The following is a 16925-nucleotide window of genomic DNA, read 5'->3' as shown; positions in this document are numbered from 1 at the left end:
TATCTATCTATCTATCTATCTATCTATCTATCTATCTATCTATGGGGGGGGGATGAATTCTTATGCCCCACAAACAACCCAGAGATGCATTTTAAATAAAAGCACACATTCTACTCATGTAAAAACACAAGGCAGGCCCCACAAATAACACAGAGATGCATTTTAAATAAAAGGACACATTCCACTCATGTACAAACACACTGATTCCTGGACCGTCCGCGGGCTGGATTTAGAAGGCGACTGGGCCACAAAGCAAACTGGACTCATTGGTAGGTTTTGAATAAACATTCACAATTTTTTTACTGATAATAATCAGCTAAACAGTTTGAGGATCTATACAACTTTGTAACATGCAGAAAATAGCATTATTGGAGAAACCAAAGACTGGAACTGAGGGAAGTTGGGGGGGTTCTGTGGGGGGAGGGGGGAGGGAGGAAAAATGGGGGGGGGGAATAAGGATATGTTTTTGGATAATATGTTTTGTTATAAAAATAATAATAATAATAATAATAATAATAATAATAATAATAATAATAAATAATAAAATAAAAAATAGAAGGCGACTGGGCCACACCTGGCTCCCAGGCCTTAGTTTGCCTACCCATGGCTGATGGAGTAACGATGAACAATGGAGTAATGAAGGAGTAACAACATGCATTCGTACATCACTTTAAGTGGCCCAAAACGCTTAGGAAGCAGCCTTACACCAGATTGGACTGTAGCCTTGTTCAAGCATTCTCTACAAATACACATAGGGCAAAAAGGGGATCAAAGGGCCACACTGCCCTTGGGAGGAAAGGCGGGTGCTTACATGTGCCAGACTTCAGTGTGAGGATGCAGACAAGGGGCCCAGTGATGAGGTGAAGGCAGTTCAAGGGCCGCCTCCAGTTCTGATCTTCCCTGTCAGGGTCCACAATGGGCACAGTCAGCAGCAGCACAAACTCCACTGGCAGCTGGGGAGGAGAGAAAACAGGGGGTGGGTGAAAGTGCTATAACATGTGGAGGCGATTGCCACATCTGCACGAACGGGCATATCAACAGCAGGGACTCTTAGGTGCCTTTTTAAAAATTCGAATTTGTTATTTAATTATTTCATTAAATTGACTGTTAAAAAATTAATAAACCTCAAAGCGGTTTTTAAAAAAATAACGACTAGAACAATAAAAACACTTGAAAGCAACAATTTAGTAAAACAACAACAATTTAAACATTCAAAGAATTAAAATCAGCAAAAGACAGGCTAAACCACATGTCAGCATTCTAGATAGCTAGATAGGCTTGCCTTGAAATGTTTTTTAGCAGGTGCCTAAAAGAGTAGAGTGAAGGTGCCTGCTTGATACAAATAGGCAAAAATTAATGTTTTTTAAACAATGTTTTTAATAATAATAATAATGATCAGTGTTTTTTTCTGGGGCTACGCATACCCCTAAACATTTTGTGAATCTAAGTTTGACCTCATTGAGGGGCAGTATTTCAATATGAGTAGGAAAATGAGAATACCCCTAAACATTTTTTAAAGAAAAAAAGCACTGATTAATTAAATAATAATAATAATAATAATAATAATAATAATAATAATAATATGCCTATCTGAGTTGCCCCAGCCATTCTGGGTGGCTCCCAACAGAATACTAAAAATACATCAACCATAAAAAAAACTTCCCTGAAAAGGGCTGCCTTCAGAGGTCTATAACAATAAAGGTAGGGGGAGGAAATACAAACACGATTTAAAATTCATATGTATCGACCCAACGGTGGCCCAAGTAATCTGTCACGCCTGGAGTCTACCCACTTCTGGCCTAGGGGCAAAGATGGAGGACTTGAGGAGTCCAAAAATATACTGAGTAGAGGACACAATCCCCACCAGCCCTTTCCAGTTACGGCCAAAAGACAGGGAAGGGCCGCAGGTTCCTCCATCTCTGGCCAAGGTTCCCACACAACTGTCATCATCAATGTCTAGACTGTTATTTTGTGCTGAGGTAACTTCTGTGCTGTTTCATGCATGTCACAAGGGACATGCAAAAGCCACCAGAAAAGTGAAGTGGCTGTGACACCGTCTGCAGACCTTTTACACCTCAGAGACCACGGGTGTGAAAGTTGGGCTTTAGGTGGTTGTTCATTGCCGCCAGCCATGAAGCAACCTTCTCCTCAGACAAGAGCTTCCCAGACTGGGGTGGGGGGGGGGGGAAGAAGGGAGAATAGTGGAAGTAGAAATGTCCCAGTGTGAGGGACATGAGGCTCAGGCCACATTCACACTATGATATCACTTTAAACAGTCATGGCTTCCTCCAAAGGATTCTGGGAGCTGCTATTTGTCAAGAGTTTCTGGAGATTGTAACACTGCGAGGGGTAATACTACAGTTCCCAGAATTCTTTGAGGGAAAGAGCGTATCCTTCGGAGGTGCTTTAAATGTGGACACCACATTCACACATCAAACATTTAAAGTGCCATGATACCACTTTAAACATGGCTCTCCCCAAAGGATTCTGGGAGCTGTTGTTTGTTAGGTGCTCTGAGAGTTGTTAGCAGCATTCCAAGGGGAATAGGGTGACTCCTATTTGAGTTGTTTTGTTTGGCATTATTGTACATATTGTACATAATGTGCAAAGTCCGTTCCTGAATGCCTGTTGCTGGCTGAAAAAAATAAATTGATGGAAGTAAAAAAATAGAAAATAAAAATGCATTTAAAGAGAGTAACCTTGCAGATCTTGAGCAGCCGCCAATAGCAGGGCTTCCTCCTCCATTTTCGGTAATCCAGAGGATTCAAGGAGTGTGTCAGAATCTGGAGGGTGCTCTCTTCCGAAGGCAGCAAAGGTCGGTATTCTTCCCCTATGCGCAGAGAGAGGGTAAAGTGAGATAGATAGAGCCGGCCCAGAAAGGAGAAACTGACAGAGCTGTCAGCCAACTGGAAAATGTTTGCAGGGAGGGTGGCACAGAAATATTATTTATGTGTGGAGGAGGTTGCAAGGCTATCGAAGCCGCTCCCCCCAGTCACACACATTCAACGCACACCAGGAGTTGCTCTATGTGCAAATGGTTGTAAAGCCTCAGTCAGGATGCATGCACAGAACTCCTTCCGACAGATGTTGAAATGGCAGGCACTGGGAGATTATTGGATCATGGGGCAATGGGAACAGTACACACTCCGCCCCCCCCCCAATTCTTTCTATGCATGGAGGGCTGTTTTATCACCCGCCTCTTGACGCATGAAATTTAAAACAAAATTTGCAGTGCCAAACACCTTAATATAGGCTGCGAAATAGTAAAGAGCAAAGATGGTCCACAAACGAAAACCATACTTTTAAAATCATCATCATCATCATCATCAAATAGAAATATATATAAAAATTTGTCCAGTGGCACCTTAGTTTGTTCTTGGTATAAGCTTTTGTGTGCCACTGGACAATTTTTTTTTTTAATATATATTTCTACTGCGCCAGACCAACACGTTTTTGGCACCATCCCCTATTACAGTAACACACCAGAATAAAAAAAAGCTTCAAGCAATAAGCTAGTGTTTTCTTAATACACAGGTCCCTTAATTATTATCATATCCTCCAACCAATGCATTAACTAAGACCTGTTAGTAAACAGTTGTAAACCGTTAAAATTGTCAGTAGAGTTGGAATATCACTTGTCGTTTAAGGGTGAATTCTAGATACAATGGAGATGTAAAAGATTTGGATCATCATGAAAGATGCAGGAGGAAATGATTAATAACAGGACCCACAAAGGGGAGGATGGAAGTCCAGGAGATTCATTGGAATCTTGTTTTTATGGATCTATGTTTGATATATGACCTTAAAATTTTAATCTGAAAAACCAAATAATTTTATTTTTAATTTTTTTAAAACCTGACTTAGTTTTGATTTTCTGATCAAAGGGTTGCATCACTTGTCGTAAGAGTTGGTGTGTTATCTGTTCAGCCCTCGGGAGAAACGGGCTCAAATGCGACTCACCGTATTCGCCTCCATTGGCACTTGAAGTGTCCCCATCTTCAGAGTCTGTTGGCAGCTCTGCAGCAAGACGAGGAGAGGAAAGAATAGTTACCAGTGCTACCTTGGTTCTCAAACTTAATCTGTTCCGGAAGCCCATTCCAAAACTAAAGCATTCCAAAACCAAGGCATGCTTTCCCATAGAAAGTAATGCAAAATGGATTAATCCGTTCCAGACTTTTAAAAACAACCCCCAAAACATGAATTAAACATGAATTTTACTATCTAATGAGACCATTGAGCCATAAAATGAAAGCAATAAACAATGTACTGCAGTCACACAATCAATCAATCAGTAGCTGAACTGGGTTCCGCACAGTCGCAGTCACAAAAACAAAAGAGCCGCCAAAAAAACACACCACAAAATAAATAGCAAAAACAGACAGATCCCAGCGTAACACTCAAATCGGAAGCATAACACTCAAAACAGAGCACATTCGGCTTCCGAAAAAAGTTCGCAAACCGGAACACTTACTTCAGGTTTGCAGTTTTTGGGTTCCAAGTTGTTTGAGTACTAAGGCATTTGAGGTACCACTGTATAAGGGTTGGGAGGGTCTGCATGCAAAGCAAGAGAAGGATTTCCCTACATGTCTTTGCACCCCTCACCTGGCTCTGCAGGGCTAGAAGGTCCCGGCCTCTCCCTCCGCTGCCTCTTGTGGAGCCACGTAGAGACGACAACCGTCAGGACGTAGAAGATGTAGAGACAGAGGTAACCTGCAGGAGAAGCCAACCCTTCACAACAGCCCGTTTGCCCTGCTCATCCTGCACCACCACACAATTTAACACAGGCCCCTGTCTGCGTACCCACTGTTACTTTTAGAGCACATCCGAAGAACATCCTTTCCCTCAAAGAGTTGTGAGCACTGTAGTTTACCCGGCAGAGTAAGGGTAATCCACAGCAATCCTTAAACAAACTACAGTGCCCAGAATTCTTTGAGGGAAAGGATGTGTTTTCAATGTAGAGGTCCCAATCCTACCTATATTAAAAGCCCTATGATAATACTTTGAACGGTCATAGCTCCCCACCCCCAAGAATCCTGGGAGCTGTAGTGCGTTTAGGGTGCCAAGATATTCTTATTACCCTCACAAAGCTACAGTTCTCAAGAGAGGTTTAACAGTCAATCCTTCTTTCCAAGGGACCTCTGGGAATTGTAGCTCTGAGAGAGGAGTAACTCTCAGCATGTGCAATAAACTACAATTCACAGCTCAGAGAGAGTTGGAACAGTCATCTTGCCCATTGCTCTTGCAACCACTGCCAAAAAATCCCTGGCAGATGGCCATCCAACTTGTTTAAAATCCTTCAGTGAAGGAGAGTCCAAAACCTTCCAGGGTAGTTCATTCCACTGTTGAACAGCTCTTAGCATCAAAATTTTTTGCCTAATGTTTAGTCATAATCTCCCTTTGAATCCATTGGTTCGGATCCCACCCTTTGGAGCAGCAGAAAACCAGCTTGCTTTATCTTCCATTTGATAGGTCTTCAAATAGACAGCTATTAATTAATTAATTAATTAATTAGCAACAACAATTTGTATACAGTGGTGCCTCGCAAGACGAAATTAATCCGTTCCGTGAGGCTCTTCCGTGAGGCTCTTCGTCTAGCGGTTTTTTCGTCTTGCGAAGCAAGCCCATTGACAGCTTAGCGGATTAGCGCTATTAGCGGTTTAGCGGCTTTTAGCGGAGGATCAGCTGATAAGCGGCTTAGCTGCTTAGAAAAAGGGGGGGGAACCCGCAGGAACTCGCAATACATTTTCGTCTTGCGAAGCAAGCCCATAGGGAAATTCGTTTTGCGAAGCGCCTCCAAAACGGAAAACCCTTTCGTCTAGCGGGTTTTCCGTCTTGTGAGGCGTTCGTCTTGCGGGGCACCACTGTACTGCCATAGATCTCAGGGAAGTTCACAACAAAAAATCACAATATAAAAAACACCTCTCAGTCCTCTATTCTCTATGCTAAATATACCCAACTCCCTCAACTGTTCCTCATAAGGCTTAGTTTCCAGACCCTTGATCATCTTGGTTGCCCTCCTCTGCACACGTCCCAGCTTGTCAATATCCTTCTTAAAATGGGGTGCCCAGAACTGGACAGAGAAGTCCAGGTAAGTCTGACCAAAACAGACTAGAGTAGGACTATTACTTCCCTTGGACACTAGAAACATGTTAATGCAACCTAGAATTGCCTTAGCTGCTTTTTGCTGTTGGATCACACTGTTCACTTACGTTAAGCTTGAGGTCTATTAAGACGCCTAGATCCTTTCCGCATGTACTGCTGTCAAGCCACATGCTGCCCAACCCCTAGATGTACATATATAATCCTGAGACTCCGGTCATTTCCTGATTATCAGCCAGGCTGATGGGATGACACTGGAGAAAGCCACAGGTTCCCAAACGTCCTGGGACTTAGAGGGACCTTTTGCCCGAGCTATGATGGCACTCGCTTCCCTTGGCCCTTCATATATACTCACTCAGGGCCTCTGCCAGGCTGACCTCCTCAAAGTAGAGGGCCACGAAAGTGAGGAAGACAGCGACCATGTAGAAGATGGCATCCCTGAGGAACGGCCTGGAGGCCGCAGTGAACGGCCTCACCAGGGCTATGCCACCGGCTACGACGGTGGTGACAAAGATACCGGCACCTGGAGAAAAGGAAAGGAAGGGTAAGTTCCCACATAGCTGGAAGACTGGCAAGGCATGACTGCCAAGCAATCAGGGAGCCACGATCAGAGTCTGTTGTTAGCACAGAAAGCCCTGAACCACTTAGGGCCAAGATACTTGGTAAATGGCCTTCTGCCATACAGAGCCAGGCAATCTTTATGATCGTTGGACAAGGCTCTGCTGGTCTGCTGGCGGATTTCCATCCAGCGATGGCACAGAATAATAATAATTTTTATTTATTTCCCGCCCTCCCCAGCCAAGGCCGGGCTCAGGGCGGCAAACAAACAACAATAAAAACAAGTTGAATGAATACAACTTAAAAACAAGATTAAAATACAACATTAAAATATTAAAATGCAGCCTCATCACAGGAGGAGAAAGGAAAAAGAAAGAGGGGGAGGGAATCAAATTGGCTCCAAGCCAAAGGCCAGGCGGAACAACTCTGTCTTACAGGCCCTGCGGAAAGAAATCAAATCCCGCAGGGCCCTGGTCTCATGAGACAGAGCATTCCACCAGACCGGAGCCAGTGTAGGGAAGGCCCTGGCTCTGGTTGAGGCTAATCTAACTTCCTTAGGCCCGGGACCACTAGGGTGTTGCTATTTATGGATCTTAAGGTCCTCCGTAGGCCGTGAAGGGCTTTAAAGGTCAAAAGCAGCACCTTAAATCTGACCCTGTACTCCACCGGGAGCCAGTGCAGCTTGAAAAGCACTGGGTGAATATGCTCCCATGGCAGAGACCCTGTGAGGAGCCTCGCTGCAGCATTCTGCACCCGCTGGAGTTTCTGGGACAGCTTCAAGGGCAGCCCCACATAGAGCAAATTACAGTAGTCAAGCCTGGAGGTGACCATTGCATGGATCACTGTGGACAGGTTGGGGCGGGAAAGGTAAGGGACCAACTGCTTGATGCGGTGAAGGTGGAAAAATGTCGCCTTGGCTGTTGCTGTAACCTGCGCCTCCCTGGAAAGGGAGGCATCAAGCAGAAGCAGGCCTTGCCCCACACACTAAGGCACGTGGGGGTTTGCAGAGGGGAAACCCTGGCGACACGTACCGAAGAGCGCTCCAACAGCTAAGCCCGCTGTCCGCGGGTCGGAGAAAGCCACGACGGCGCTGAAGACATCAGGTGCGCCATTCCCAAAAGCCAGGAAGGTGACACCATGAAGGAAAGGGCTAAGGAAGAAATGGAGACAGCAGGCCCAGTGGAGGGAATGGGCCTCATTCCAGGACGGTGGCTTTGTTCTTTCAGATTTTGCGCGAGGCCAAAATTCGGTGTGGCCAACGCCTCTCGCCTTTTGTTCTGCTCAACTCAGTACAGTGGTACCTTTAGATGCGAACGGGATCCGTTCCAGAGCCCCGTTCGCATCTAGAAGCAAACGTAACCTGTGTCTGCGCGTCATGTTTCGGCGCTTCTGTGCATGATGACATTCTGAGCGTCTGCGCATGCGGTGAAACCCGGAAGTAACACGCTTCGTTACTTTCGGGTTGCCGTGGAGTGCGACTCGAACACGCTCATCCCGAAGCACATTCAACCCGAGGCATGACTGTACAGTCATACCTTGGGTTACAGGCGCTTCAGGTTGCGTTTTTTCAGGTTACAGACCGCCGAAACCCAGAAGTACTGGAATGGGTTACTTCCAGCTTTCTTTTTTCTTTTTTTTAAACATAATATTTATTGAAGTTTCAAATAAGACAGATAAACAAAAAGACAGAAAAAACAAAAACAAGTATACTTTCAGTCCTTATTTTCTTGTACCTTATTTCCCACGACTTCCCCTCGCCTCCCCTTCTTGTATTCCAATTCCAAATGTTAATTCAACAAGTTCTTATCCCCAATTTTTAACCTTATTTCATTATTATATTTAATTCATTTTATATATCAAATTTTAACTTATTTACCTCAATCCTTATACTTAAACCCTTTTTCTAAGGTCGACACAGATTCCCTTCCACGAATTTCCCAATTTTATACTAATACCAAAACAGAAATAAAAAGTATCAAAAAATATTTATACAGCCTTTGGATTCCCAAACCCCACCCTCCCTTTCCCGGTTTCGCCCCAAACCAATGTCCATCATACTTCCAGGTTTCGGCGGTCGTGCATGCCAGAAGCGCTATATCGTGCTTTGCGCAGAAGCACCGAATTGCAACCCACGCGTGCGCAGATGCGGGTTGAGAATGTGCATCCCGCACGGATCACGTTCGCAACACGAGCGTCCACTGTACGCCACAGTTGCGATGCCCTTCAGCACCCAGCGCAGGGCTTTGCAGTGGATTAAAAAAACGCCTTCTAAAAGATTAAACTTGGGGTGGGAAATCTCAGGCCAAGGGGGGCAAAGGAAGTCCTTCAGGCATCATCTGGCCTTCGGGACTCTCCCAGGAACCGCACCACCAGCTCTATTGTGTGCCCCACCCTCCCTGCCAAAGGATTTTGTGCCTGGCCAAAACTTTGGTGCCTGTCTGTCTGGTGAATGGAGAAGAATGTGCTGGTGTAGAAATCTCCCTGGCTGGTATGGGGCATACTGTAGAAAGGTTGGGAGCAGGGGTAGCCAGCATGGTCCCCTCTGGATGCTGTTGGGACTCCAGCTTCCATTAGCCTCGGTCAGCATGGCCAATAACCAGGGATGATGGGAGTTGTAGTGCAAATTTAAAAACTACAGAGCACCATGTTGGCTACACCCTTGGGCTAAGGGTCCCACCTGATGCTCCGCCTTCTTTTTGCCTCTGGCCACGCCCACCCCTGGCATGTGGCCCTTGGGAAGTTGCCCATGTGAAAAAAAGGATTCTTCCACCTCTGGATTAAACCATCGCAATCTGGGCCGGGGAGGGGGGTTCAATTCACCATGTTCCTCCACCTGTTAGCAACAGACCACCCCTGGGTTAGATAACAGGAGACTGAAAAAGACCCAATGAGCTTCCCCACTTTTCCACCCTTCTCTGGTGCCTCTGAGGACCCAGAACAAATTCAGCAAAGGATACTGCAACATTGTGCGCCAGCTTCAGCTTGGTGGAGATGGCAGATAAGTTGGGGCAGAAGCTTAAGGGTGGAAGGAAAGAAAAAAAGGTTACAAGTTTGATGCATTGCCCCTCCCCCCATATGAAGAATATAGGAAGCTGCTTTTTTTCAGAGCCCTATTATTGGTTCTGTATTGTCTACACTGCAGGATTTCAGACTGAGGTCCCTCCCAACACAACCTGGAGATGCCATGGGGAATGGACTTTTGCCACTGAGTCATGTTCCTGTGACAAGGGGAATTGCTGTTCAGGAGGGCAGTCAGGCGCAGTCTACATGAGCAGCAAACTACAGTTCCCAGGTTTATTATTTTTTTGCAGGTGGAGCCATGCTTGTTAACGTGGCAGAAGACTGCTTTTAAATGCACGGTGCAGATGAGTCTTGCGACTATTTTTTAGCAGCATGCACTTAATAATAATAAAATATGAATGAATGACAAACTGGAGAGGAAGTAGAGAGAACCATTTCTGAATGACAGCATCCCATTTCCAAACAAGCTTATATCCTGTTATGGCCCTTCCCCCCATTTGAAGGCCAGGAAGCCACCTTTTAAAAATTTGCGGCGGAAGAGGAAGTGAGAGACACCTAGCATTATAGTTACTTACAATTTCTCGGCTGTGACCCCAAGGATGACAAAGAGATAAACCAGCCACAGAGCCTGCGGGAAACCCAGAGACAATTCCGGTCGTGAAAAGGGGAGGGAAAGTGAAGGACTCCAAAACATTCTGTGGCTTGAACAAAATGTTTTTCCAAAAACTGTACATAGTTCTGATAATCCAAAGTCTCAATAAATCAATCAATCTGCTACTGAACTTAAACACTCTTAGAACTCAGCTGTACCCTAAATTCTCAGAACAGGTGTCAGTCCTTTCCCTTTATCTTATATTTAATTGCAGAATACTAATTTAACTTGTTGCAGAACCTACAGCCCTGGGTCAACTTCTGGGAGTGCAGGAAGCTGTTTTATACAGAATCAGACCATCAGGCCATCTAGCTCAGGATTATCTGCACTGATTAGATGTGACTCTCCCCCAGTCCTACCTAGAGATGCCAGGAATTAAAATCTGGGACCTTCTGCATGCAAAGCAGGTGTTCCAAGCACCAAGCTGTGGTCATCACAAATAAACTCAACTTCTGATCCTTCTTCAGACATTTGGTATTGAACATGCAGATGCCAAGAATATGCAGGCTAACTCTGTCTGCTAAGCTGTTGACCAATGTGCTCAGCATGCTCCTCCAGATTTTTATTTATTTAATATATATACATACATACACACACAACACATACACACACTCTCCACTTAATGGGGGAGACCCCTTAAAGTGGTTTACAAAAAAATAAAATAACTATTTAATAAAATGATAAAGCTGAAGAGAGATCAAAACATGCATGCATTCTACATATCTTGGCAGGCTTGTCCAATTGTCATACAACTGATCAATTACTAGCCCAAAGGGGCGCCTATGTATCCCCACCATGGGGATAGGAATCCTGGTCAATAACAGTTCCCATTCTTGATTAGATAGAATCATAGATTTGTTAGAAAGGACCCCAAGGATTGTTTCATCCAACCCCCTGCAACACAGGATATATATATTTTTGAGCAATGTGGGGCTTGAACCCCAGACCCTGGGATTAAGAGTCTTGTGGTCTCTGGAGCCACATATGCACCTTCTGGGGTGCGCAGGTGGGCAGAGAGCAGGTGGGCAGAGACGGGGCTTGCGTACTTCGCAGCCTTTTCACTTCCTTATTCAAAGATGCCTGAGGAGAACTCAGTACAGATCCTGCAAAGGCAAATGCAAATCAGGCAATTTGCCTTGGGCTAAACTCACAAGAGGAGATTCTCTGAAAAGATACCAAAATGCAAGTTCTCCTGCTCCACCTTCCTCATTCCTAAAGCTGCCCTTGCCCTGACCCAGCAAACACCCTTAGCTGCAGCGTCATCCCTTCCTGGTCCCTCTTCCCAGAAAAAAAAAGGCAGATCCTCTTTCTTAAATGGAGCCGGTTCCTTGCGCTTGATCAATCTGCCTTCCCGCAGCTCCACCACATGTGGCTGCCATTCCTTCCCCCTAAGTAGCTGGCGCCTGTTGCACAGCCGAGCTGAACCAGCTCACGTTTGCTTGTTCTTGCTCAAAATCCCCCAGCGCCACATGCAATCTGTCAGCACCACGTGCAAGATACAGCTAATACAATGCTTGCTGGATCAGACCAAAAGCCGGAATAATTATTATTAATAACAATAATTTATTATTTATACCCCACCCATCTGGCTGGGTTTCCCCAGCCACTCTGGGCGGCTCCCAACAGATTATTAAAAATAGAATCAAACATTAAAAACTTCCCTAAACAGGGCTGCCTTCAGATGTCTTCTAAAAGTCAGATAGTTGCTTACAGTGGTACCTTGGTTCTCAAACGCCTTGGTACTCAAACAACTTGGAACCCAAACACTTCAAACCTGGAAATAAGTGTTCCGGTTTGCGAACATTTTTTGGAAGCCAAATGTGCTTCGTTTTGAGTGCCACACTTCCATTTTGAGTGTTACGCTGAGGTCTGTCTGGTTTTGCTATTCATTTTGTGTTTTGTTTTTGCGGCTCATTTTTTGTGTGACTGTGTGAAACCCAGTTCAGCTACTGATTGATTGATTGATTGATTGATTGTGTGACTGCAGTACATTGTTTATTGCTTTCATTTTATGGCTCAATGATCTCGTTAGAGAGTAAAATTCATTAATCCATTTTGCATTACTTTCTATGGGAAAGCGTGCCTTGCTTTTGGAACGCTTTGGTTTGGAAGGGACTTCCAGAATGGATTAAGTTTGAGAACCAAAGTACCACTGTATTTCCTTGACACCTGATGGGAGGACGTTCCACAGGGCGGGTGCCACTATTGAGAAGGCCCTCTGCCTGGTTCCCTGTAACCTCAGTTCTCTCAGTGAGGGAACTGCCAGAAGGCCCTCAGCTCTGAACCTCAGTGTTTGCGCTGAACAACAGGGGTGGAGACGCTCCTTCAGATATACTGGGCCGATGTCGTTTAGGACTTTAAAGGTGAGCACCAACACTTTTGAATTGAGCAGAAGATCACTCTCCCCTCCTGCGGCAACTGGTATTCAGAGGAGTCAGGAGGCCCTCATGACATCTCCCAGGCTCTGCAGTCAACCAGCAACGCAATTAAGGGGGCTCCTAAAATTCCTTCCCACCCACCCAGATTCCTCTACTTTGGTCCTTACATAGAGGGTCACTGCAAGAGGTTGGAGAGCAGCAGGGAAAACGCAGAAAGCTCCATTGAGGTAGTTGAGAAACCCGCCATCCATCTGGCAGTCTGGGTTGTTCCGGATGAAGAAGCAACGTCTGGAGATGTTTTCCTTCCCCACCTCTCTGCACTGGAGGGACAAAAATAAATAAAATTAAGAGACCAGAAATCCCACCGTGGGGGTCCAGTCGCTGCCAATCATTTATTTATGGAGGGCCAACATGGTGCAGTGGTTGAAGAGTCAGATTTTGGACCTGGGAGACCAGGTTTCCAGTCCCCACTTGGAAGTGAAGCTAACTCAGTGACCCGTCTCTGCCTCTCAAGCCTACCTCACAAAGTTGCTGTGAGGATATAACAGGGGAGAGAGATGGATGCATACTGCCTTGAGTGTGCTGGAGGAAAACGGGAAACGTAAACGTACAGATAAATAAAAGTTGTCTGATTTTATATTTGTTAGGGAATCTGCCTTACAGGCAGAAAGTCCCAGGTTTAAATCTCTCATCTCCAGGTATGGCTGGGAGAGAACCCTGTCTGAAGCTGCTGACAGCTGGTGTAGATGGAGCAACGGTCTGACTCGGTTTATAGCAGCTTCCTACGCTCCTGCTGTGTTCTCAGCCAAATCTACTGCACAGGGCTGTTGTTGTTGTTATTGTTGGGATTAAGTGAGGAAGGGGAGAACTATGTATGCCATCTTGGGCTCCTTGGAGAAAAAGGTGAGATATCAATCAATCAAAAAATAATAACGAATAAATTAAAAAGGCCCATAGGAGGGCCTAAGACAAAGGGGAATCTGAATCTCCCTTATATAAGAAATCAAAGGATCCTTTTGCCCTGCTTGGGAGAGGCTCTCAAGGAAGAAAATGAAGGGAGTGCCAACCTCTCTTCCCCAAGACTTTTGCACATTTCACAGGTGATTTGATAATTTTAGATCATTTGGGATCTTAGAGGCCATCCAGCCCAACCCTCCACTCAATGCCAGAGCTGTAAAAGAATGCCAGATGAAACTACAACAGGAACTAGGAACAGAGGGAAAGGTGTTAACAGCGAGCACCAACAGTTAGGAAACCAAGTTAGCATTTGGGTCCCACAGTATTGCAAAAAAGCTAAACCACCACCTCAGATTGTTCCCAGGAGAGCACAGGAGGAGCAGCTGCCAGACCCCAGAACGCTGGCATGCTGTGTTCCTGGCTGCCCAGCCCCATTATGAGGCAGGCTGCTGCATTCTACACCAGCTGAAGCTTCTAAACAGTCTCCAAGGGACGCCCACATAAAAGTGCAATGCAGTAGTTCAGCCCTGGGATGAAAGAGGACCACAGAGGTCTTCTTCAATGAATTCCTTCTCATACCATCCCTGAAAAGGGTTACTATAATACACATGCAGAACTAGCCCCCAGCTTGGCTCCGAGTAGAGAGAGGCCAGGAGTCAGGACTAATTCGGATCTGGGCTTGAAAGCAGCTGCAAAATAAGGGTGGAGGGAGATCTGTGGGGCAGGCCCTCCTGCTGCAGAGTGAAATAACCGGCTCTGCCACAAACAGGCATTCTTGGCTCCCTTCAGAAGCATTTTCACTGGCTGAGCAGGCTTGAGCTCATCTAGGTGTCCTTGCTAGGCAAGGGCTGAGCCCCATTCCAGTCATAACACAATGGCAAGGAAGGCAATCTCCTTGGCATCTGGAAGACTTCTGGGAGGCTTGCTGAAGAAACCCAAGTCACATTCACATCCTCCCTTTAAACCACGGTAATACCAGTGCTTTAAAGTTGCGGCTTCCCCAAAGAATTATGGAAAGTCACGCTGAGAGTTGTTAAGAGGCTATTCCCCCCTCACAGAACTACAATTCCCAGAGTGGTTTAACAATCAATGCCTCTTCCCAGGAAACTCTGATCCTTTTGCTTGGAGACTCCCTGTGGGGGCAAGCAATTAATAAATGCAAATAGTCAACCAAACAGCAATTTTGGTGGCTTCTTTCTGCCCCTTCGGCTACTCACGTCCACAGCTCGTCCTGAGCTCAGGATCCTGTTGAGCTGCCCACTGGTGTCCAAGTGAAGAGAAGATGAGATCCTGGGGTCCTCTGAGCTATTGGGATATCCTACTGCGCTGGCCCCCTCGGCTGCCATGCAGGCCACTCCAAAGACCCAGAAAGTCCACATGGCAGCTGGCCAAATGTGTCTCCCCCCAGAACCGAAGAGGCCAGCCCCTTAGAAAGTGAAGATGTCCACACTTTGTCCACGCTTTACGGCATCACCTGTCCGGGAGCCGGGGGTACGGAGAGAGGGGAGGGGAGTAAGAGAAGCCCCCCTGCTCCAACCAGCAGGAAATTTCACAAACTGCAGCCGTTGATGGAAATGGAGAAGTAGCCCCCTCTCCGTTCAGGCTGGAGAATTCTCTTGCAGCGGTTTCCCTTTGTGGAGAGAACTGGGACCTGGGGAGAAGCAAAAGGGCAAAAAAAACCCGCTTTAAAACCAGCAGATCAAACCACCAAAAAGGTTTTCGCAACTACTAAGGGGAGAATCGATTTCATCAGAGAAGGTGAAAAGCTAAACCCCTTTTTTCACATTACAGTGAGTCGGGTTTTTGTTGTTGTTGTTTTTTAAAAAGAGATTCAAGCTCCTTCTCAACCACCAGGGTGGAACAGATATGAACATTTCAAAAAATGAATGAATTAAAAATTGGGGAGAAAAAGGAGAGGAAGAAAGAGAAATCATAGGAGTTACAGAAGGAAGACTACGCAGAAGGGCTGTTTCTGAGGGTCAGCAGGTGGCCAGTTCCACTTGTTCCTGTACCTTTCTCCCCCTGGAGCAAAGAGGCTGGAATTTGGAGGGTGTCAACAGAGGCTAAAAGGAACTGCCCCTCACTACACACACTGCCATTCCCCTAATTATATCTTTATATGGATTTTAATTATGAGCTGCTTCCTGGTCTAATCCTCTGCTGAAAAGCAAGGCATAAATAACTCATCTATTTCATTTATTTTAGTAAATGTGCATTTCAAAAGGAGCCAGGATGGCAAACACCTACGCGATTTAAAAAAATAAAAAATGCATCTGAAAGCTGTTAAAGGACACAGTAAAACATCTAAAACAAATTTACAAACAGATGTAACCAAAGCAGGTGTCTGGATAGGCCCTGCTGAAACAGGAAAGCTTTCAGCAGGTGTACAGTACGGTGATGGTGTCTGCCTAATGTCAATCGGCAGGGAGTTCCAAAGTGCAGGTGCTACAACATCAAAGGAAGGACTCCTTACAAGTAAGAATTGCCCTTTCTGTTCCATCACTGTGAATACCATTCCACGGTTCCAACTGGTGCTTACAGGCTATTTTAGCACAAAGCTTCTTCTCCGGTGGATCAGGAGACACCCTCTGGAGTAGGAAGGGTTAAAAAAATGTTCTGCCCAAGGGCCGCATTCTCTTCTGGGTGACCTGCCAGGGGCTGCATGCATGCGGTGGGCGGGGCCAGAGGCAAAAGTGGGAGGAGCAACAGGTGTAAACCAACACAGAAGGCTGGCTTCTCTAAGAGGGCGAGGTTAAAAGGGGTGTGGCTTGAGGAGAGAGAGGGGCGTGGCCTGCAGACAGTTCTGAGGGCCAGGTAATGTGGAAAAACCTATCCCTTCCCCTAAAAAAAAAGATTCCAGTCCTCATCGTTCCTCATAAAAAGGGCTGATTTAAAAAGGAACACAGGAGGTTGAATTGTCCCGAATCAGATCATTGGTCCACCTAGCTCATCGCTATGCAGTGAGACAGGTTTAGCTGCAACATTTCACCCAGATGCAATCAAACTCTGTTGACACTAAAAAGCATCTTTTCTCGGGGAATTCCTTTCACCACCACCTAGCTAGCAAGGTACAAATTAGCATGAAACCAGGTGGTGTGGAAGCAGAGTGACAGAGGTCACAAAGTCAAATGATCCTAGAAATTCTGGAGGATTTCTTTTTTTAAAAAGAGAGAGAGAATTCTTATCAGCCACTTTGTTTACCCAGGCTGCCTGTTCCAAGATAACAAAGGGAGGGGATTTGAAAACCTGAAAACCTTTCC

At 45.7% G+C, this 16925-nt stretch overlaps 1 protein-coding gene across 1 annotated transcript in view; it reads right to left on the bottom strand.

Moving 5' to 3' along the window:
* Positions 1-15885, bottom strand: part of SLC8B1 (solute carrier family 8 member B1) — a 30632-nt gene extending 14747 nt beyond the window's left edge. The window contains exons 1-10 of the mRNA XM_083717837.1: positions 14883-15885; positions 12876-13028; positions 10254-10306; positions 9615-9672; positions 7689-7794; positions 6455-6622; positions 4603-4710; positions 3961-4017; positions 2700-2830; positions 812-953 (exon numbers count right to left, since the gene is read on the bottom strand). Coding sequence (XP_083573963.1) covers positions 812-953; positions 2700-2830; positions 3961-4017; positions 4603-4710; positions 6455-6622; positions 7689-7794; positions 9615-9672; positions 10254-10306; positions 12876-13028; positions 14883-15044 — 1138 coding nt within the window. The 5' untranslated portion in view covers positions 15045-15885. The remainder of the gene's footprint in view (positions 1-811; positions 954-2699; positions 2831-3960; positions 4018-4602; positions 4711-6454; positions 6623-7688; positions 7795-9614; positions 9673-10253; positions 10307-12875; positions 13029-14882) is intronic.
* Positions 15886-16925: the final 1040 nt, after the last annotated feature.

Source organism: Podarcis gaigeae (assembly GCF_964106915.1).
Source record: "Podarcis gaigeae genome assembly, chromosome: 16".
Lineage (NCBI taxonomy): Eukaryota > Metazoa > Chordata > Lepidosauria > Squamata > Lacertidae > Podarcis > Podarcis gaigeae.
Note: the sequence above shows the minus strand (reverse complement) of the source record. Positions and strands in the feature narration are given on the sequence as shown.